This window comes from Argopecten irradians, unplaced genomic scaffold (genome assembly GCF_041381155.1).
Source record: "Argopecten irradians isolate NY unplaced genomic scaffold, Ai_NY scaffold_0061, whole genome shotgun sequence".
Classification (NCBI taxonomy): domain Eukaryota; kingdom Metazoa; phylum Mollusca; class Bivalvia; order Pectinida; family Pectinidae; genus Argopecten; species Argopecten irradians.
Window position 1 is genome coordinate 53,994 of NW_027187528.1, and position 22,647 is coordinate 76,640.

The 22,647-nt window shown below is 36.8% G+C and overlaps 1 protein-coding gene and 1 pseudogene across 1 annotated transcript; one reads left to right on the forward strand and one right to left on the reverse strand.

The window, feature by feature from the left end:
- The first annotated feature begins 11,017 nt into the window (after positions 1–11,017).
- Positions 11,018–15,348, forward strand: LOC138311600 (putative nuclease HARBI1; annotated as a pseudogene).
- On the reverse strand, positions 15,147–22,400 carry LOC138311598 (uncharacterized). The gene is made up of 3 exons (XM_069252888.1): positions 22,109–22,400; positions 15,714–15,873; positions 15,147–15,324 (listed from the first exon to the last, which is right to left on the reverse strand). The coding sequence occupies exons 1-3, from the start codon at positions 22,398–22,400 to the stop codon at positions 15,147–15,149; spliced, it is 630 nt and encodes a 209-aa protein (XP_069108989.1).
- Between the last annotated feature and the right edge of the window lie 247 nt (positions 22,401–22,647).

The following is a 22,647-nucleotide window of genomic DNA, read 5'->3' on the forward strand; positions in this document are numbered from 1 at the left end:
TCAGCCTCAAAATTTGTATGGCACACGAGGGACCAAAAAACATCCATGTGAAGTTTGAACAAAATTCATTCAGTAGTTCTCAAGAAATAGCGATTTACAAACTTCAACTGCCAAAATCAAAGATGGCTGCCTGGCGGCCATCTTTTTTTCGATCAGCCTCAAAATCTGTATGGCACAAATATGGACCAAGAAGATCCTTCATGTGAAGTTTGAACAAAATTTCTTCAGTATTTTTTTAAGAAATGGTGCTAACAAGCATTGTTTACGTACGGACGCAGGGCGATTTGAATAGCTCACTGGGCTAAAAATATATCGTAAAAGGCCACTATATTTAAGATCTTGTCTTTTCTCTTCTTCCTAACTGACTTTAATTTTTCCAAATGCCTCCCTTGGCATCGCCTCACTTTTATGGTATGGTGTGAATGATATACATATATATATTTAAAATAGCACGGGCTATTCTCCTACTCGATAGACAAAAACGATTAGCTTGTGGGACACATCTGAACGACAGTCTCATTAGTGCGGTTTACATAACTATTATTTACAGGATCTTTGTGGTTGACCACGAGCGGCACAATATATTGAAGGTGCGTTGTCCGTCTGCGTGTGAGAGAGTTGTCTATATATGTGTCACAGTACAAAAATAGTAATTTTTATATTTCAAACATTTGTTCAGAAATTTCAGTATAAATTGTATTTCAAATATTACAGGAGATTATTATAGTTGGTTTACATTCAAGATTTTGGAGCTAGGTTTGATAATTGGATTTGAAAAGAGCTAAGATTAGATAATTGGATTTGAATAGTGTTGCTGCTGCACGTTTTTTCTGAAATAACTTTAGGTTCGAGACTAAGGCGCTTTCGCTTCGGCCTCTGATTGGTCGCTGTTGTATTTCACATAATTTCGTGGGATTTTGTTGTGTAACATTGGATTCTATAAAACTCCTGGATAGCAAGTAAGTACGCCGCTTTTACGATTGAATTTGTGAGCCGTCGGTCATTCTTACCTCTTTCTAATATTACTGATAATTATAGGCCAAGTCTAAGCGTTACGAATGTTTATTAGGTACTAGGTGGTAATTAGCTGGGATGGGAGTGGTCTCAAAGTAAACCTGTAATGCCATTGTGGTGAGTGCTGTATAGTCTTGTTTACCTATAAGTACCGCGATCCTGTGCCTTGTCATGTTTTTTATACGCCCCGCTATGTCTGAATAAATATTTGTTATTAACTGTTAATATTTGTCAGTCTTATTTTCCACGTTCTGTCAAAAAGTATTTCCTTACTCAATAGAACCTGGGTTGAAGTACTGAACGTGGAGTGGGCGTGCACCTAAGTACACTCCTTCCGTTACAGTACAATGTTGACCATAGGCATTTACTGTTAGGGCATGTTAGATTATCACTGTAATGTAGGATTTTAGTAATTAATTGTATCATATGGGATAATGATATAGAGATATAGAGTGTGTTAGTCAGTTAGAGAGAGAGTGGATCCGAGAGTGAATTGAGGTGCTGGCCTGTGAGGACTCGTGGACATTAGACCAATATACAGTATGGGCCAGCACCCCAATTTATACTGTTGTAATATGTGTTTCAATGACAATAACGGATAATAATTTATGGAGAGGAATTTTATGGCGTTTCATTAATCATCGACAAATAAACAGTTCACCTAGTGTGTTGAACAACACGGAGGTTTCAGAAGGGGTGTGGCTTATGCGATACTACGCTAATTCCCCCAAACTGAAGTCACATCCTGATGGACCTCCAAACTATAGAAATGGGAAAATACTCAAAACCCAAGCCACCAACGAAAAGCATGGCCAGATGTTTTACCAGCCATCGTGATGTCATATTGAATGACACCAGCTACACAGTTCACATTGCATTCTCCATACTACATGCTATTTGGACAGGAGATGCGGATGCCAATCGATTCAGACCTCATCGGGTTCATCTGTCACAACATCTGAAAAATTTAAACATTGCTAGAAAATTGGCAAAAGAGAACATGAAGATTGCACAAGATAGATACAAAAAGCAATATGACAACCATGCCAAACCTACAGAGTTTGTGGTAGGAGACTAAGTGTGGTTATATTGCACACAAGTCCCTGTTGGAACAGCACCAAAACTACACAGAAAATGGGTAGGACCCTACAACATCATACGTAAAGGACCAAAAGACACGTTTAAACTCAGAGGATGCAGTGATAACAAATATGTCCGTTCGCTAATACATGCTATTAGACTGAAAACGTATTATGATGCTAAAAAAGGCCAATTCATCCTCCGGAGCTGTATGATGACGACACAGAGGAAGCAGAACTTAATGCTGAAGAACTTACTGAGCAGGATGAATCACAAGAAAATGAAACCCAACCAGTCAAAAAACCACCGAGACAACAGCTACATCAACAGATTAATGATAGGCACAAACTCCACAATGTTTTACAAACGCAACAGACAACACAAGGAGGAACTCAAATTCAGGATGACATATACAAAGTAAAACACGTCACAAGGAGAAGTTAATTGCCAATATACTATCTGCAAAACGTACCAAGGACACACTGTATTATTACGTGCAATACAAAGACAGAAATATAACTTTTGCATGGCTCTTTCAGAGTATTGTGCCTGAAGACCTAAGAAAAGAATTCCATGATCAAAAGAATATGGACGGAAGAATAAGGAAACGGCCTCTGAACAAACACAAATTCTTCAGCAAACAGGATGATGACAAAAAATGCAGTAGTTGCGCCAATACACGGATATTATCGTCCATCTCGGGACAAGTATTTTTGAGATCTAAAGAATAGAGCCAGTATCAAATCAGAAAGTAGACAAGCAGACTGCATCACCAGAATCGCTTACTCCAGGCAGCACCGTACATTCTACTGCAAAGTGAGGTATACACATACAGAGGAAGAATCTGCATGGATTCCAATGATGCACAATAATTATTCTCATTTTAGAATAGGACCTACACTGATGCTTGGGTGCATCATACAGGAACAAACACAGTTGACAAATACCAAATCATGTGAATATCACACAAAGCACAAGCAGGTATACAGACGGAACAACGCTAATATTCTAGAAACTTCATTTGATGGAGAGGACACTTCCTATTTGCTACAGTTTCCAGGACAACGACCTGTATGGACTAAGGACACAGTTATGGCTAGCATTGCATTCGGTAATGCCCTCGGTATAATGTTGGATATTGTAAGAAAGCAGTAATAGATATACCGGAACTTTGGTATGACCCCAAAAAGAGCGATTCGTTGTAGATAATCATAAGTAGGAATTTTTTTTATTTTGTTCAGAATTAGAAACATCAAAGTATATTTAGTATAGGTAGTTTAAAACTAATTAAAATGTAAATTCAAATAATTAGATAATCAAATAAATAATTGCCTTTATTGTGATAACTACGGCGGCGTATTAGGGCCACTATATAATTTAATTTATCTTGTACGTACAAGTTAGTATCTTGTACGTACAAGATAGTATCTTGTACGTACAACTTAGTATCTTGTACGTACAACTTAGTATCTTGTACGAACAAGATAGTATCTTGTACGTACAACTTAGTATCTTGTACGAACAAGTTATTAGCCCACCATCATCAGATGTTGTGCTATTCAAATCGCCCTGCGTCCGTGGTCCACTGTCCGTCGTCCGTCCGTAAACAAAGCTTGTTATCACTATTTCTTAAAAACTGCTGAATGGATGTTGTTCAAACTTCACATGGAGGGTCCCCTTGGTCCATATTTGTGCCATACAGATTTTGATGCTGATCGGAAAAGCAAGATGGCCGCCAGGCAGCCATCTTTGATTTTGGCGGTTGAAGTTTGTTATCGATATTTCTTGAGAACTACTGAAGGGATTTTGTTCAAACTTCACATGGAGGTTACCCTTGGTCCCTAGTTGTGCCATACAGATTTTGAGGCTGATCGGAAAAACAAGATGGCCGCCAGGCAGCCATCTTTGATTTTGGCAGTTGAAGTTTGTTATCGATATTTCTTGAGAACTACTGAAGGGATTTTGTTCAAACTTCACATGGAGGTTACCCTTGGTCCCTAGTTGTGCCATACAGATTTTGAGGCTGATCGGAAAAACAAGATGGCCGCCAGGCAGCCATCTTTGATTTTGGCAGTTGAAGTTTGTTATCGATATTTCTTGAGAACTACTAAAGGGATTTTTGTTCAATCTTCACATGGAGGTTACCCCTGGTCCCTTGTTGTGCCATACAGATTTTGAGGCTGATCGGAAAAACAAGATGGCCGCAAGGCAGCCATCTTTGATTTTGGCAGTTGAAGTTTGTTATCAATATATCTTGAGAACTACTGAAGGAATTTTGTTCAAACTTCACATGGAGGTTACCCTTGGTCCCTATTTGTGCCATACAGATTTTGAGGCTGATAGGAAAAACAAGATGGCCGCCATCCTGGATTTTGATAGTTAAGGTTTGATATCCCTATTTCTCAAAAATTCTCCTTGTTGTGCATATTGCATTTTTGGACCGATCGGTAAACAAGATGGCTGCCAGGCCGCCATCTTGGATTTCGATAGTTAAAGTTTGTTATGGCTATTTCTCAGATAGTACTGAAGGGATCTGTCTCAAATTTCATATGTAGGTTCCCCTAGGGACCTAGTTGTGCATATTGCATTTTGGGACCGATCGGTTAACAAGATGGCTGCCAGGCAGCCATCTTGGATTTTGTTATTCAAAGTTTGTTATCGCTATTTCTCAGAAAGTACTGAAGGGATCTGTCTCAAAATTCATATGTAGGTTCCCCTAGGGCCCTAGTTGTGCATATTGTGATTTGGGACCGATTGATCAACAAGATGGCCGCCAAGGAGTCATCTTGGATTTTGATAGTTGAAGTTTGTTACCGCTATTTCTCAAAAGGTACTGAAGCGATCTGTCTCAAAGTTTACAAAGTAGAGAAAAGATCCATCTTTCCTTTGTCAGATATAGATCATTCTTTCGTAATTAAAGATAGTCGGTCAACTTTGCATTGTTTCAAGCACTATCACAGGTTTATTAATTTATTTGACAATATTAAAAATATAAATAGATATTAATGAGGACAATCTTTGTTTGTTTGTTTGATTAATTAACGTCCTATTAACAGCTATGGTCATGTAAGAACGGCCTCCCATGTATGCGGTGTGTTGCGTGTATGTTGTGCGAGGTGCGTGTTTTGGGAGACTGCGGTAAATTCATGTTATGTCTTCTTGTATAGTGGAACTATTGCCCTTTTTATAGTGCTATATCACTGAAGCATGCCGCCGAAGACACCAAGCACACACACCCCACCCGGTCACATACTGACAACGGGCGAACCAGTCTTCCTACTCCCCGTTTGCTGAGCGCTAAGCAGGAGCAGAAACTACCACTTTTATAGACTTTGGTGTGTCTCGGCCAGGGGACAGAACTCGGAGCCTTCCTCACAGGGGAGAACGCTCAACCCAAGGCCAAAAGTGAGGCGGTGCCAAGGGAGACATTCGGAAGAATAAAGTCAGTTAAGAAGAAAAGAAAAGATAAGATCCTAAATTTAGTCGCCATTTACGATCATGCAATAGGGGCAGCAGGTACAATTCTAACGCCCTACCTGGAGGACAATCTCTTTTTCACAATCGTAATTTGAAATTGCCGGATTAAAAGTTGAAACTGTATAGTCACTTGCATTATTTTGAAACTGACGCTGTATAGTTCCTTTCGAGAAAACTGTATAGTCGCTTGTTTTTAGATAAGATACATTTACTGATAAAATGGATATGATACATCTCCGATGAATGATAAGTTTTATCTATTAAAAAGAGGAGCAAACAAATTCGTAATTTTCTTCAGTAATAAAAGTTAAAGGGACAATTCAGTCTAAGAGTACATTAAAATTTGTACATATATCGGAAAAAATCCAGTTCCAATAGAAATTAGATCAGTCGGTTCTACTGTGATATGCCAGAACAGCCCATGGTGGTGAAATTCGTGTGAAATGTTCAAACTCGCCCGCTGTCCGCCATTACACATTGTGGTTGAACATCTTGTATGCCGAACCCTGTCCCTTGCTCGTAGAGTAATGCAACTTTCGTCTAGAACTGCTCAAATCGCTCTGACAGTAGTGTGTTTACCTTATTAGACGAATTATCTTGCCTCAAAATCATTTTATCACCTCCTCAGTGGTTATGTAGTTCATTTGTTTAACGTGCGTGACTTTGGCTCGGGTATGAGTACATCGTACATTTGTACCTGCTAAATCGTATTGATCAATGATTTTTATTTACGACGGTATCAATTAAAATACTAAACATTGACGTGGAATTTGTCAATATTTTATGTATATGTTTCATAAGAAATGTAGAACAATACATTTATGCCATAGTTTGCTTCTTGATTATGTAAAAGAATTAACTAGAGCGAATTGTCTCTTTAAATACTTCACACTGGTGCCATTATTGGAAATGTTTGAGCATTTATTTTACTTCAGAATAGTAGTATTGAAAATAATTAACTGCCTCCGAAAAAAATCCTAGGTATTATGCCCTAATTCGAATGAGTTACTGGTTGCACAGACAACAAAAGCAAACTAATTATTCATGTGTTTTTGTGTTTATCAGACATATATACACATATCAATTATTGTCCAAATCATGATCATAGTTAATACTCTGTTATAAACATTTACATAAATATGTTCGGAAACTTATCACAGCATTACAACTCCACAACATGTCGCAAGGTATTTTTTTTTCCTTTGGACAAAGGGTACGTAATATACCTATAGCTTCATGCGATGTCATTGTGACAGTAAACCAGCCACAGCCTTTAATAACGAGTTTCAACATTTGCAAGTACAAGATACTAACTTGTACGCTAAAGACACTAAGTTGTACGTACAAGATACTATCTTGCACGTACAAGATACTAACTAACTTGTACGTACAAGATACTAAGTTGTACGTACACGATACTAACTTGTACGAACAAGATACTAAATACTAACTTGTACGTACAAGATACTATCTTGTACGTACAATATACTAAGTTGTACGTACAAGATACTAACTTGTACGTACAAGATAAATTAAATTATATAGTGGCCCTAATACAGCTCTATTAAGTAAAGTAAGTAGTTTTATTCAGATAGTAATTAAGCTTCTTTAAACTACATGTATATAAGGAAATATATAGAATTGATAGTTTCAATGTATCTAAATTTGTCTATTGACGACTGTGTTCATCTGATTTCCCTGTTTATTTTTATTTTATTATTATTATTTTTGTTCCTTTTGACCTCTTGTTGCATATGTACATATGTCATGAGTGAATAAAAAATCTTGAATCTTGAAATCTTGGAAACAGCAACAGAAAATGGACGATCCTAGGATGCGATGGATTGCAATTTCTTGTAGGATCACGGCTTATACAAAAACATGATAAATTGTGAAATATTCTTTTACAACTAGGATTTGGACACTATAAGATTAACATAACAAAAGCTTGTTTTAAACTCTTTTGGGATGTAGCTCTATCAGATTTAGGCAAAATGTTAGGTTTCAACTCCTTAAAAGGTTGCCAGAAAGCCACAGACCACCATAACTCTTGGCAGATTTTATCAATTTTCCTTTACGTGTCTACTGATGAACTCGTATATCCATATGTCAAGTTGTGCATGGAAATGGATGAACTACCGACACTCAGTGGTTTTTACTAATGGTGTAGAGAAATTGAAGATCCAAGGTTTCTTATGATAGGTGCCATCTTCACTTATGTATTTGCGTTGTTTTTGTTCAGATGAGCTTTTCGCCGAAATAACAGTGAAGTTATGGTCGCAGCAAGAACAAAGTTTTCTGCTTTGTTCTACGGCTTGAATATGACATCTTATCAGGAAATATAGACTACATTGTACTTAGATCTGAAACGTAAGATTCTTTCACCTAATCAAATTAAGTTTTTCATGTAGCAACACGGCGCATTCTCTATTAGTGGCTATCCCAGTGGAGGTGAAGGCGGATATTTTATTCTTGAGGGAAGCAACAGACGTACAAAAAGGTTTACTTGTTTGTTTGTTTGATTATTTCAACCTCCTATTAACAGCCAGGGTCATGTAAGGACGGCCTTCAATTTATAAAGTGTGTAGCGTGGTGACGTGATATATGCGTGTTTTGCGAGACTGCGGTATGTTCGTATAGTGAAACCGTTGCCTTTTTTATAGTGCTGTATAACTAAAGCATGCCGCCGAAGACAACAAGCATCCCACCCCACCCGGTCACATTATACCGACAATGTGCGAACCAGTCGTCCCTGTGTCTCGGCCAGGGGACAGAACCCAGAGCCTTCCCATGCAGGGAAGTTGGCGGGGGATATACAAATGGGTTCCGTCCGTCCGTCCGTCTGTCCGTCCGTCCGTACGAATGGTTTCCGGAGCATAACTCTAACTTCATAGATACATTGGTCTTATGGTCTAGTAGTGCCTTTTGCTATTTTAAGGTTTTCACTTTTTGTACTTTCTTCATTAACCATGGAAACATTGCTGAAAATGGCAGATTTTTGTGCAAGAATCGTTTCCGGACCATAACTCTAAAACCAGAAGAGATATTTCCACGAAACTTCATAGACACATTGGTCTTATGGTCTAGTAGTGCCTTTTGCTATTTTAAGGTTTTCACTTTTTGTACTTTTTTCTGTAACCATGGAAACATTGCTGAAAATGGCAGATTTTTGTGCAAGAATCGTTTCCGGAGCACAACTCTAAATTTGTTTGTTTGTTTGATTAATTAACGTCCTATTAACAGCTATGGTCATGTAAGGACGGCCTCCCATGTATGCGGTGTGTTGCGTGTATGTTGTGCGAGGTGAGTGTACTGGGAGACTGCGGTATGTTCATGTTGTGTCTTCTTGTATAGTGGAACTGTTGCCCTTTTTATAGTGCTATATCACTGAAGCATGCCGCCGAAGACACCAAGCAACACACCCCACCCGGTCACATTATACTGACAACGGGCGAACCAGTCGTCCCACTCCCTGTATGCTGAGCGCTAAGCAGGAGCAGAAACTACCACTTTTATAGACTTTGGTGTGTCTCGGCCAGGGGACAGAAACCAGAGCCTTCCTCACAGGGGCGAACGCTCAACTCAAGGCCAAAAGTGAGGCGGTGCCAAGGGAGGCATTAGGAAAGATAAAGTCAGTTAGGAAGAAGAGAAAAGATAAGATCCTAAATTTAGTCGCCTTTTACGATCATGCAATAGGGGCAGCAGGTACAATTCTAACGCCCTACCTGCAGGGCCAGTGCCAAAGGTGAAATTGTTTTCATTATCTGTTAGATATTTCCATGAAACTTCATAGATACATTGTTCTTATGGTCTAGTAGTGCCTTTTGCTATTTTTAGGTTTTCACTTTTCGTGCTTTTTTCTGTAACCATGGGCACATTGCTGAAAATATCACATTTTTGTACCAGGTTCGTTTCCGCAGCATAACTGGGAAACCGGTTGAGATATATGCACGGAACTCCATAGGCACATTAGTCTTATGGTCTAGTAGTGCCTTTTGCTATTTTAAGGTTTTCACTTTTTGTACTTTTTCTGTAACCATGGAAACAAACAAACAAATGGCAGATTTTTGCGTAAGAATCGTTTCCGGAGCACAACTCTAAAACAAGCAGAGATTGTTTGTTTGTTTGTTTGATTAATTAACGTCCTATTAACAGCTTTGGTCATGTAAGGACGGCCTCCTATGTATGCGGTGTGTTGCCTGCATGTTGTGCGAGGTGCGTGTTTTGGGAGACTGCGGTATAATCATGTTGTGTCTTCTTGTATAGTGGAGCTGTTTTGCTTGGTGTCTTCGGCGGCATGCTTCAGTGATATAGCACTATAAAAAGGGCAACAGTACCAGCAGAGATATTTCCTTGAAGCTTCATAGATACATTGTTCTTATGGTCTAGTAGTGCCTTTTGCTATTTTTAGGTTTTCACTTTTCGTGCTTTTTTCTGTAACCATAGAAACATTGCTGAAAATATATTTTTGTAGCAGGTTCATTTCCGGAGCATTACTCTAAAACCAGCGGAGATATTTCCACGAAACTTCATAGACACATTCTTTTTATGGTCTAGTTGTACCTTTTGCTATTTTTAGGTTTTCATTTTTTGCACTTTTTCCGTTACCATGGAAACATTGCTGAAAATATCATGGTATATGGTAAATGTTACTTTGCAAAACTCTACCCATCTTTGTGTATATAGTCTAACATATATGTCAAGGCTATATACCTGATTCAACAATTGCAGCCCCGCTCTACTTAAATTATACACCATCTTTCTTTAGCTCGACTTCCGTTTTCCTGGGGTTTTTCATACTTTAATTAATTAAAGTCCTATTAACAGCTATGGTCATGTAAGGACGGCCTCCCATGTATGCGGTGTGTTGCGTGTATGTTGTGCGAGGTGCGTGTTTTGGGAGACTGCGGAATATTCATGTTGTGTCTTCTTGTATAGTGGAACTGTTGCCCTTTTTATAGTGCTATATCACTGAAGCATGCCGCCGAAGACACCAAGCAACACACCCCACCCGGTCACATTATACTGACAACGGGCGAACCAGTCGTCCCACTCCCTGTTTGCTGAGCGCTAAGCAGGAGCAGAAACTACCACTTTTATAGACTTTGGTGTGTCTCGGCCAGGGGACCGAACCCAGAGCCTTCCTCACAGGGGCGAACGCTCAACTCAAGGCCAAAAGTGAGGCGGTGCCAAGGGAGGCATTAGGAAGGATAAAGTCAGTGAGGAAGAATAGAAAAGATCAGGACTCGTATGCATAAAAATCTTAAATGGTTAAGAATATGCTTAAGTTAAAAATTCCGCTAAGCATATTGATTTTTGTGCTAAGTATATTGCTTATCTTGTTAAGTGGCTTGCATGATTTTTCTTAACACTTAAGAATATTCTTAACATTAAACAACCACCTTACCTGTCTCAAATCGTTAAGCAAGATGCTTATCTTTCCAAAATGGCCGCTGCTAATGGACAGAATAATCCACCTCAACAGTTTGTAAGGGCATTGAGAAGAGAAAGAATTTTCAGGGACAGGTTGGATCCACTTCAAAACATGGCCCTGCAGGTAGGGCGTTAGAATTGTACCTGCTGCCCCTATTGCATGATCGTAAAAGGCGACTAAATTTAGGATCTTATCTTTTCTATTCTTCCTAACTGACTTTATCCTTCCTAATGCCTCCCTTGGCACCGCCTCATTTTTGGCCTTGAGTTGAGCGTTCGCCCCTGTGAGGAAGGCTGGGTTCTGTCCCCTGGCCGAGACACACCAAAGTCTATAAAAGTGGTAGTTTCTGCTCCTGCTTAGCGCTCAGCAAAAAGGGAGTGGGACGACTGGTTCGCCCGTTGTCAGTATAATGTGACCGGGTGGGGTGTGTTGCTTGGTGTCTTTGGCGGCATGCTCCAGTGATATAGCACTATAAAAAGGGCAAAAGTTCCACTATACAAGAAGACACAACATGAATATACCGCAGTCTCCCGAAACACGCACCTCGCACAACATACACACAACACACCGCATACATGGGAGGCCGTCCTTACATGACCATAGCTGTTAATAGGACGTTAATTAATCAAACAAACAAACAAACAAACTTCAAAACTATGACGGGTTTGAACTTTATCAAAGATTCAGGTTTGACAGGGAGTGGATCCTTTTTATTAACGATATTGTCAAAGATTATATTACCCCCGCCACAGGACGGAATCACAGCCTACCCTCATATTTGCAGGTGTTAATAGCACTGAGATTCTATGCTACAGGGAAAATGCAACTCTGCAGTGGCGATAATTTCAATGTTGACCAGTCAACCGTATCCCGAGTTATCCAGAGAGTGACAAATGCTTTAAAACCGCCAGGAAGTCGTTTCCAAGTTCATTTCATTCCCTATTTCTGCTGATGCTGTGAGGAAACATCAAGCAGATTTTTATACAGTTGCGAGGTTTCCGGGGGTTATTGGAGCAATTGACGGCACACATATACGTATTTTACGCCCCAGTATCAACGAGCCAGAATTTGTAAACAGAAAAAACTTCATTCCATCAATGTACAGATTGTGGTACATGCAAATTCCCGTATTTTAGACCTAGTTGCGAGATGGCCAGGGTCAGCACACGACGCGAGAATCCTTCGTGAAAGTGGTCTCGCAAGGATATTTGAGGCGAGAATGGTGCCGGTAAAATGTCACTTACTTGGCGATAGCGGGTATCCTTGTAAAAACTGGCTCTTGACACCCTACCTCAACCCACTACCCGGACAACAGACTCGGTACAACAGGTAATTGTTCCTAAAATTGTTTATTGACAATCATCTCCGGTCACTCGCGCTACTGTTATTATTGCATTGGAGAGTTTTCGAAAAGGGAACTAACTCTAGTTGTATAATATGAGGGGTTCAGAATGGGATAATCCAATATTTGAACATCATAGTTGAAAAAAACCAATACAAAATAGAGAACTTCATCATGTCTAAATATTTCAAGTTTTTATAAAAAATAACAGACACCTTATGCATGTATAGGGTGTGTTTCACCACATCACAATACATGTTTAATTTAGATTACCATATTTTTAATATTGCATATATATACATTTTGTATATAATTACTGCACATTTTGTTAATTAATTTGATCATGAAATTTAATGCTGTGCTTGATCATTTCAAAGAGAATATCTTTTAGTACATTTATCTAATATGTTTCATAATAAATTTAATTGATTTATGAGTGGGCAGATTGAAATTAACAGTCTTTTTTCCAGTAAAAAAAATCAAGTCACATTATTAATAAACATTATCATTTTGTAAGTGTCTTTAGCCTACCTCATACCATGTTATCTAAGAAATCAAGCAAAGGTTTAAAATAGTTTCAGATTAATTTTGATATAAATATGCACATATAGTTTGTATACATGTACATTGTGAATGTGTATACACTGTACATGTACATGTAGCTGACATTTTTATTTGTTTTTATGCTTTTAAGATATATTATACACAACATGTATCCTTAAATGATCAGATGTCAACTGACTTATAATCATAATTCAATAATTTGGTAAAATAGAAATTTCAACCTTATATTTAAATGATATGAAATGAATTGAGAATTTGTGGTTCTGATGCACATTTTAGCAGAATTGAACTATAATATTGAATTTATTGATATATTTACCTATATTGCTATATAGGGATTGGATTTCGTTTTTATGTTAACCATGCTTGTATGGAGCAATTCCTCTAAGAATATATTCTATGGGGCGCGTTAGCGCCCCATATTGAATATATTCTTAGAGGAATTGCTCCATACAAGCATGGTTAACATAAAAACGAAATCCAATCCCTATATTTACACTCACACGACTTTTTATTTATATTTTATGCAATAAAATCGTCATTTGAAAGTGACGTAATTATTCAATAAAAGTCGGTCAAAAGTGGGAGGAGCTTACTCAATTGAACAGCGAATGATGACGTAAGGTAGAATTATTCATCCGCGACGACAAAAAAGTTCAATATTTTAGTGTAAAATAAACATGACAAACAAAGTAAATTTCAGAGATAATTTTATTTAATCAGATCAGAACTTTAAGTAGGTATTAAATTTTGCAAAAAAGTTCATATATAGCGTAATAACATAAAGTATTTGTTCTCGGCCACATGTGTGAACTCGGTGACCGTTATTGTGCAGCGAGGCGAGGCTGACGCACGCTTACACAGTGGAGTTTTCTGAAGTTGTCACAACACCAGTGTTCAAGTAGCTAAATTTGTTTGAGATTGTCGTCTGACTTGACGATATTACATCCTTCTGAGCCATGTGATTATATAATCTACGCTTATATCCATCGCCATCTAGGCTATAGATGGAACAACTTCACTTGTGTTCGATGGATACAATGTATTTGTGGTGACGCGTAACTGTCAACACGTGGATTACTAGCGGTGCATGTTTTTATAATACACATGATTAAATTCTCAAAGAACAAAGACAAGAGGATATGTTTATAACTGACCTCTATCAGGAGGTCTCACGCCCGTCCACCCAAAAGACTAGATCGTATGACGAACACAGACACAGAGGTAATGTTTACATTTGACACCCATCATTTTTAACAAAAATGAAAGCACGTCGCCCCGGTCGGGATATTTTTCCGTTTCTTTATACAATTGTTAATTTAAAAATTGTTTGAATCATATATAAATATAAAACATGTATTTATTGTTTACATTTTTCCAAAATTCTATGAAAAACAACAATATACACGTAATGTTGCATCAAAATGTAAACAAAGCCATGTGTTTGTTTAAAAAAAGTAGTCCTTTTACGTTGCATAGAACATTTTCTTACGCAAGTTCAAAGTTCAATGTTACCATGCAGTTATGGTAAACAAAATCGGCTAGTATTAGCGTATAGTGACCAAGCATAGCAAAGTGTAAATATATATCTATGAAGTGCACACTGTATACAGTGTATACATTAAACTGACATGACTTTGCAAATCAATTCAAGCTTTAATTGAGGATTTATTTTACAATTAAAACATTTAACCAAAACAAATGGTTCACTTTTGTAGTGCACACAAAACTACCAGGTGTATTGTGGAAAGAGCTATTGGGCAATGGAAGAGAAGGTTCCACGTGCTGCATGGAGAGATAAGATTGAGACCAGAGAGTCTGCGAATTAATCACAGCTTGTGGCATTCTACATAACATTGCTAAATTGTTGAACATGCCACAGCTTGATAATGGTGATGATGAAGATGGAGATGATGGTAACTGTGAGGGTGATGCTAAAAGTATCCAAGAGGACCCTGTTGATGGCAGAGCCTACAGAACCCATATTGTCTGTAATCACTTCTGATGTAAGCTCAATATTATTTGATTTTTACTTATTTATTTTTTTCAACTGACCAGGGTTTTTTTAATCTACCGGGTACTTTATCATTATTTTTTAAAAATCAGCTGATGATATTTGCAGAGTTATGTACATAATGTACAAGCATTATATCAAAATAACACTCAAGCAATAGATTTCATTAATTTATTATTTGAGTTTTAATTAACATCCATCATCATTTATCCTTTTGATTTTCAAAGTGAGAAGTTTGTTTTGTAATTTTCTATCTCCAGCTGCAGCTTCTGCTTCCTGAGTTGCTGGATCCCTGCAGTGCTGTCATCTGATTGTAGGGGTGAAGCTACTGTGCATGATGGCAAGATGGTAGCTGCACATGAAGGCATGATCTCTGTTGTTATGGTGCTGCATGGGGGTCTGTTATAAAGACAATTTAAAGGATTAAAGCTAATACATGTAGTACATCATTTCATGATAATATATGCCATTAATTCATAGATGATAACAAATATTAATGATAAAAATGATAAAAACATGAAATTTGAAATTTCATACATACATGTTCATTGAAACATGTACATAGACATATACATGTACATTGATATTTTTTTTCACTTTTGAAGTTACAATAAATGCACCAAGACTTAATTTTTGGCTATATTTGAAGCTTCCTTTTGCAGAATGAATACCATAATTCCTTTACAAATATGTGAGTTGGAAAGATAGATCCAAATATTGTGTACTTGATATGAACTAGTAATTTGCATGTACATTTTCATCTAGCCCTATAATCTGTCATAAAATACCTTGAGATTGATGGAAAGACTGGGTCAATGTTTAAAAGCATCATCATTGATGTGTCCACTGCCCCATCAATGCCACAAATTGACACATTATCCAGGCCAATTACATTGCCCCACACCTCAGCAATTGGACTGATCTGGGGCATAGAAGATGGACCACCACCTGAAATGGAGTACATGTATGCATTTAACACCTTCCCGTTCGCATCGGTACATTTGTACCGGTATGACTTTGATAACGTCATCTACCAAGTTCGAAGGCGTCACATTAACCTTTATATTCCTCGTAGAAACGAAATATTTATATCAACGGAATCAGTGATTTCTCTATTTTATGTTCATATAAATTTCACAAGTTGGTTTGCTAGAATGAATTAGTGCGCTGTAAGTTTCCGTCAAAAAAACGTCCGTTAAAAAGTGCCGAAAATGCCGTTAAATTTGCCAGCGTTATTCGTGAAAAAACCGCTCGGAAAGTAAATATGAGATATTGCAGTGTTGAAATGACATATATCACTGAAAAGCTTAGATTGCAAGCAAGAAAAAGATGTTATTCATATGTCTTTATTTTATTATTTTAAAGAAAATTTTCTCAAATGAAAAACATATGCGATGTTTTTCGTTAAAAATTAACGTTTTTATGTATTCAGAGCTGGAATATATATATCAGTTAAGATTATAACTTCATGAAAATACAGTGTGTTAATGCCACAGACAAATTCCTTTACAAATCAGCTTTAGATTTGAAAATTGGTTTTCTTGAAACGAAATTATCGCGATTTTACTTTACCCTACTCAAACGAAAATTCGCGACGTTACTTACAAATGTGGAACATTATGACGTTACGTTTCATTTACGTTTATCGTAACGTTATGATCATGATCCTGGAGAAGCACATTGGATGATTGTTTATCTAAATCAAATAGATATACCGGTATATATATATGTAATGCTGCGGAAGATTACAGATATAGAATTTAAAGAAACTACTCAAAATACACTATGTAATCTGAAAATATCATCGCCTTCATATTATGGGATGCTAAATGTGAGATTACGGTGCTTCTGACCTCGGACGGTCAACGTTGCGGCCCCGGAAACTCCTTTTTGATGGAATTATAGGTAATTATTACCACTGAAAAAAATCCTTAAGCTAAAGCGTCTGTGAAAGTACTTCAAATTTTGTACATGTATAGAAAAAATCAATCTATAGTATTGTCCTTGAGCGTCCATAGAAACGATGCATAATAAACTTATCATTTTTTGAAGCATTAGCAATTAATGTTAGGTTTAGACGTCGTTGAAACCAGTTCAATCATCAAATATTTGATGAAACGGATAGATTTCAACTTGTTTACTTAAATATGTGAAATAGCGGAACTAGTAGCAGGTACATGTGCAGCACACGTAGGTAATATGTGTACAGTAAAGCATCTGTGAAAGTACTTCAAATTTTGTACATGTATAGAAAAAATCAATCTAGAGTATTGTCCCTTGAGCGTCCATAGAAACGATGCATAATAAACTCTCATCAATTTTTGAAGCATTAGTACTTAATGTTAGGTTTAGACGTCGTTGAAACCAGTTCAATCATCAAACATTTTATGAAACGGATAGATTTCAACTTGTTTACTTAAATATGTGAAATAGCGGGACTAGTAGCAGGTACATGTGCAGCACACGTAGGTAATACGTGTATGTAGAGTGTACATGTACGTAGTTGTGACGGGTAAGTCGTGATAGCCATAGTTCTATTGTACGTACGTGTACATGTACATGTAGACCTCGTGCACAAATTAACAGGGGCTCTGGATCCGTTTTGAAATAGTCTTAGGATAGGATGAATATAGAACTATTCGTAATAGATTGACATACGAACTATTTGTAATACACGTTTTGGTCGGTAAAATCAAATCGCCTTTTTTTGTGAGTGACGACCGGTGCATTATAATTATATGTATATACATTGTTCATATGCATATACATTATAATGCTCTCTTAATCTGTTTGCTTTAAAATGTTGACTCTAGTATCAGAATCAGTATAAAAAAATGTAGTCTTGTGCACAGGGACCTGGCACGAAAATGTTTAACCAACTGTACATACATATTATAGTATATATAATATATATATATATATACTGTTGGTTAAAATGTTCTTGTCAGGTCCCTGTGGTCTTGTGGTTCATATGTAAAATATAGATTATATACTAGAAGTCTTGTGGTTCATAACTCCATAAACATATAATTAAGTCATACTGATTACAAGTCAGATCTGTCATTTCCACTATTTTACACAACCAAATGAAAACTGAAAGGATGTCGGAGAAAGAGATATCATGGATGACTCTGCTACATAGTTTTTTTTTTAAAAAGAAAACAGATTACAAATCATTTTTGCAATAACAGCCTGTAATGAAATATATAAAGAGTTTGGTTTATATTTATATATATATCATTTACAACAATGCTTCTCACAATTGATCGACAACATCCGTCAGTATAATGTGACCGGGTGGGGTGTGTTGCTTGGTGTCTTCGGCGGCATACTTCAGTGATATAGCACTATAAAAAGGGCAACAGTTCCACTATACAAGAAGACTCAACATGAATATACCGCAGTCTCCCAAAACACGCACCTCGCACAACATACACGCAATACACTGCATACATGGGAGGCCGTCCTTACATGACCATAGCTGTTAATAGGACGTTAATTAATCAAACAAACAAACAAAAAAATATGAAAACGGTTAACAGTAAATAAAACGATTTAATGTTTAATGTGTACATGTGATTATAAATGGTTACACAGCTCTAAGGAACTGACCAAAGGGCAGCGGCTATTTTCTTAAACATACGGTTTTCTCTTGGATCTAGATGAATACAACACTTGATTGATACTAATTCGTAAATGTAGTGATTTGAATTGAATTTGAGTCAAATTCATACATGTACAGAAAATCAGAACCTGACTTAGTTGCTTATCATATATATATCGTGGCATAAAAAAGAATGTTTTCCCTCTTAATCTATAACACAAGAGTATTTTTTTCCATTTGCTCCGGCTTTCTATTATGCTGAGCTTCGGCTCATCTGTTTTGAAATATATATATTATTTATATAGCTCAATTGAAATGGTACAGCATCAGGATAGTGTTTGGAGTGTCTCGGAATCTAAAAAGGCGAATATAAAAAACCCCGGTTAGTGTGTTGAATCGTTGAATCTTTGAAGGGCGATGAGTGAAAAGGAAGGAGATAATACTAATGTAATGGTTCTGGATCGGATCGATAGCCGACAACCAAGCAGCTCAATTGGTAGAGCATCCGGGAAGAGTTCGGATGTGTCCCGGGTTTGAAACGGTTCTGGTCGTGCATTATCTCGCTCTTATCACAATAATAAGAAACCTGTCGGTCACAAAGATGTCAACTAACGATATACATATGAAGGTACTGGTTATCAGAATGTCGGTACTGTTTAATCACGTGTTTTCCTTTCCTACAAAGAAACAAATGATCCTAGAGGGATCTTGCCGCCCACAAAAAATGGTCTTTGTCTGACATATGGCAGAGGGATCTTTTTCGCTGCTTTTCGATATCAAAATCCAAGATGGCGGCCGGTCGGCCATCTTGTTGACCGTTCGGTCCCAAAATGCAATATGCACAGCTAGGGCCCTAGGGAAACCTACATATGAAATTTGAAAGAAGATCCCTTAGATCTTTCTGAGAAATAGCGGTAACAAGAATGGTTAACTGACGGACGGACGGAAGGAAGCACGGACGGACCACGGACGAAAGGCGATTTCAATATCATCAGATGGTGGGCTAAAAAAAACCAGTAAATACCGTCATTCCTGGATCCACTCTAGTAGTATGTATGATTTAAGCCTACATACTATTCAGCAATGCTTTGACAATGCTTATTTTATGATATATGTTGAAGTGTATGCTCATGCAAACATATACATAACAATTGGTCGTAACCATAGATCTCCAACGTTCCCACGGGATTAAAATGTTCTTACAACAAAACTTGTATTGCTTCTGCTTCTCTCAATTAATACCAAAAGTAATCTCCCGTTTTAATATATACATGTACATACTATATACATTTTATGTCGACTTGTAAAAATAAACATGTCATCTCTGTAATATGAATGGAAACAAAGTCTTGCGACGAAGATGTTACACCATCCTTCATGTTCCAAGTTCATGACAATTTGGGAGTAAATGCAAACGTTTCCTCCAAAACAATGAGTAGTGTGCAAGAATATGAATTACCTCCCTTGTGTCTTGCCGATGTACATATATAATAATATTAGTATTATGTACATGTATTTTAATCTTTATACTACTTTGATTTTTCAATTACCGTAGGTAACTCATATCTTTGTCAATTCAAGGTTTTACTATGTTATGTGTAACTACTTACTTAATCAATACATGATTTTGCTGCCAATATTGTCATTTTAGCTGCTATTTTCTTCAAAGGTCCCACTGATAATCTCTTTGCCAAAACTTTGTTGATCTTAATTAATGGGCTATCTCATAGGATTATCTTCAGAATTATCTGTAGTTTACATTGAATCTTCAAATATACAGTTTGTGTTGTTGTTCCGCCCGGTAAATGATCCAGAAAAGCAAAATGGTGATTTTTTTTCCAATAAAAAGGTGATTTTGGTGATCTTTGACCTTTGACCTTTACTACCATAAAGGTCAAAGGTGAAAAACTATATTTAGGAAAATGAAATTCAGGTGATATACTAATCAATGATGCATAACACTTTATGGTTCTATACAGCCAACGTTTGGAATATAAGATATACAAAAAAGTGCTAAGCTCACTTATTTAGCAGATCAAAAACACCCAAACAGGAAGGTGTTAAGGTTGTTTATTTACCATTTATAATTCCCTTTATCAAGATTAATTTTGACTGAAATCAGAATATAAGTACAGAAAATGTAATTGTATAATATATTTACATGAAAAAGAATATGTGGCCTTTTTGTTTTACTATACAGCTGTATTTCATTTTTTATCAAGAAAGTACACAATTGTGTATATGCAAGGCATTTTATTAGTGTGACGTAATCAGGCAATAATTCATTGGGAAAAACAGGTTTACTGCAAGAAGAAAATAAATAGATTTATAGAAAATAAGACATATTATAAAAAGCCAGTTGGAATTTTTTATATCCAGTTTCTGTATCTAACATATGTCTGTATCTAACATATGTCTGTATCTCGCATATATCTGTATCTCATTTGTATCTGTATCTCATATGTATCTGTATCTCATTATGTATATGTATCACTGTGTTTCTCATATGTATAGGTATCTCATTTACATATGTCTGCATTTAAAAAAAAAGTATATACCTGAATGAAATTATAGATATTAAAATTAAATTACAGATACATGTATAGATCTGCAATTTAATTAATGAAATTAATTTATCAACATTTTCAAAATACAAATATCTTAATTCCTTAAACAACACAAATATTTATCTTAAAACTACAGATACATGTATTTGTAATTATAAGACAATGCATGTAAGCTTGTATATCTCAATCTGTATTAACAATAGTAAATAGATGCAAGTTTAGCCTTAATGAAAATAATGTTATGTACAGGTGATTTTGAAAACAGCTTATCATAATCTATATTGTTCATGTATAGATCTAAATATCTACATGTATAATGACAATAAATGAAGATGTCTATAATCAAATATGGGAAACTCTGTTTTTGATTATTAATAAGAGTGGTCGTCGTGTTTATATATAATTGACTGTTGAAGATACTATTGGACAGTATCGGTAGGAGTGTTGGTCTAAACTTATCAATATTCATAATTGGGCGGTACTAATACTATTTATGGATGTTAGGCGTATTCGATTTACTGTTTCCGATCTGTTTGCAATATATAAATTACGTCTGTATGTCATCGTTTCTCGCCAAAACATAATACAAAACAAGTGCAAACTACTGTCTATAGTTGAAATATTACTATAAATCATGATCAGGTTATGTAGTATTCATTTGGAACTTCGATTCAGTTGTCGGAAACTTATATATTGCAATAGTACCGTAATAGAGATGACAAAGTAAATCGAGCATTCCAATTCAAAGAACGACAACCCGACACAGCAAACATTGCACCGGCCATCGAGATGTTGAGAACTAGGCTAACAGAGATTTTGACGATCTGTTGTGATTTTACACTCAAAGTAAAGTAAGTAGAAATGAAATTGTTATTAAACTGCATTAACCAGTCATGACTGTCGCACAACAGATCACAGATCAAGGCGAGTCGTCTGCTATAGGGGCCTAATTCAACGTAATGATGCTTATGCCTACAACTGTAATGATCATGATCGAACTACGAGTAATTACCTGTCATCACTGCCTGTCTGCGGTGGTCAGACAACTCTGCCTTCCCCTTCATATGGAGGTTGTGCCATTTTTTTTCTACCTCCTCTACGCTTCGTCTGACAGTAGAACTGGCGTTGATGGCATCTGCTATGCGCTGCCATGCTTCCCTTTTCCTCTGGGTCGTAATCCCCGCACCAAACTTTGCCCTGATAACATCCTTCTCTTCAACAAGTTTTGTTAGCTGCAAGCATTCGTCTGCCGTCCAGTTTGGTTTCCGCTTTTTGCTTGGTGTCTCAACACTATTTGTTGCCATTTTTTAAGAGAAGCTAGACAAGCAGACGACGATCGCGCACGTGTTTTGTCCGCGTGGTATTGTTTGTAAACAAAAAGTACGGGAAACATGATGTCTCGCCATTGACAACGAGCCATCTAAGATTTTTGCAATATGCTTAGCAAAAAACAGCTAAACATAATGCTTAGAATATTTATGCAACAGAAATTAAGCATCTTGCTTAAGTACAAACTTAAGAAAATTCTTAGATTTTTTTTGCATACGAGTC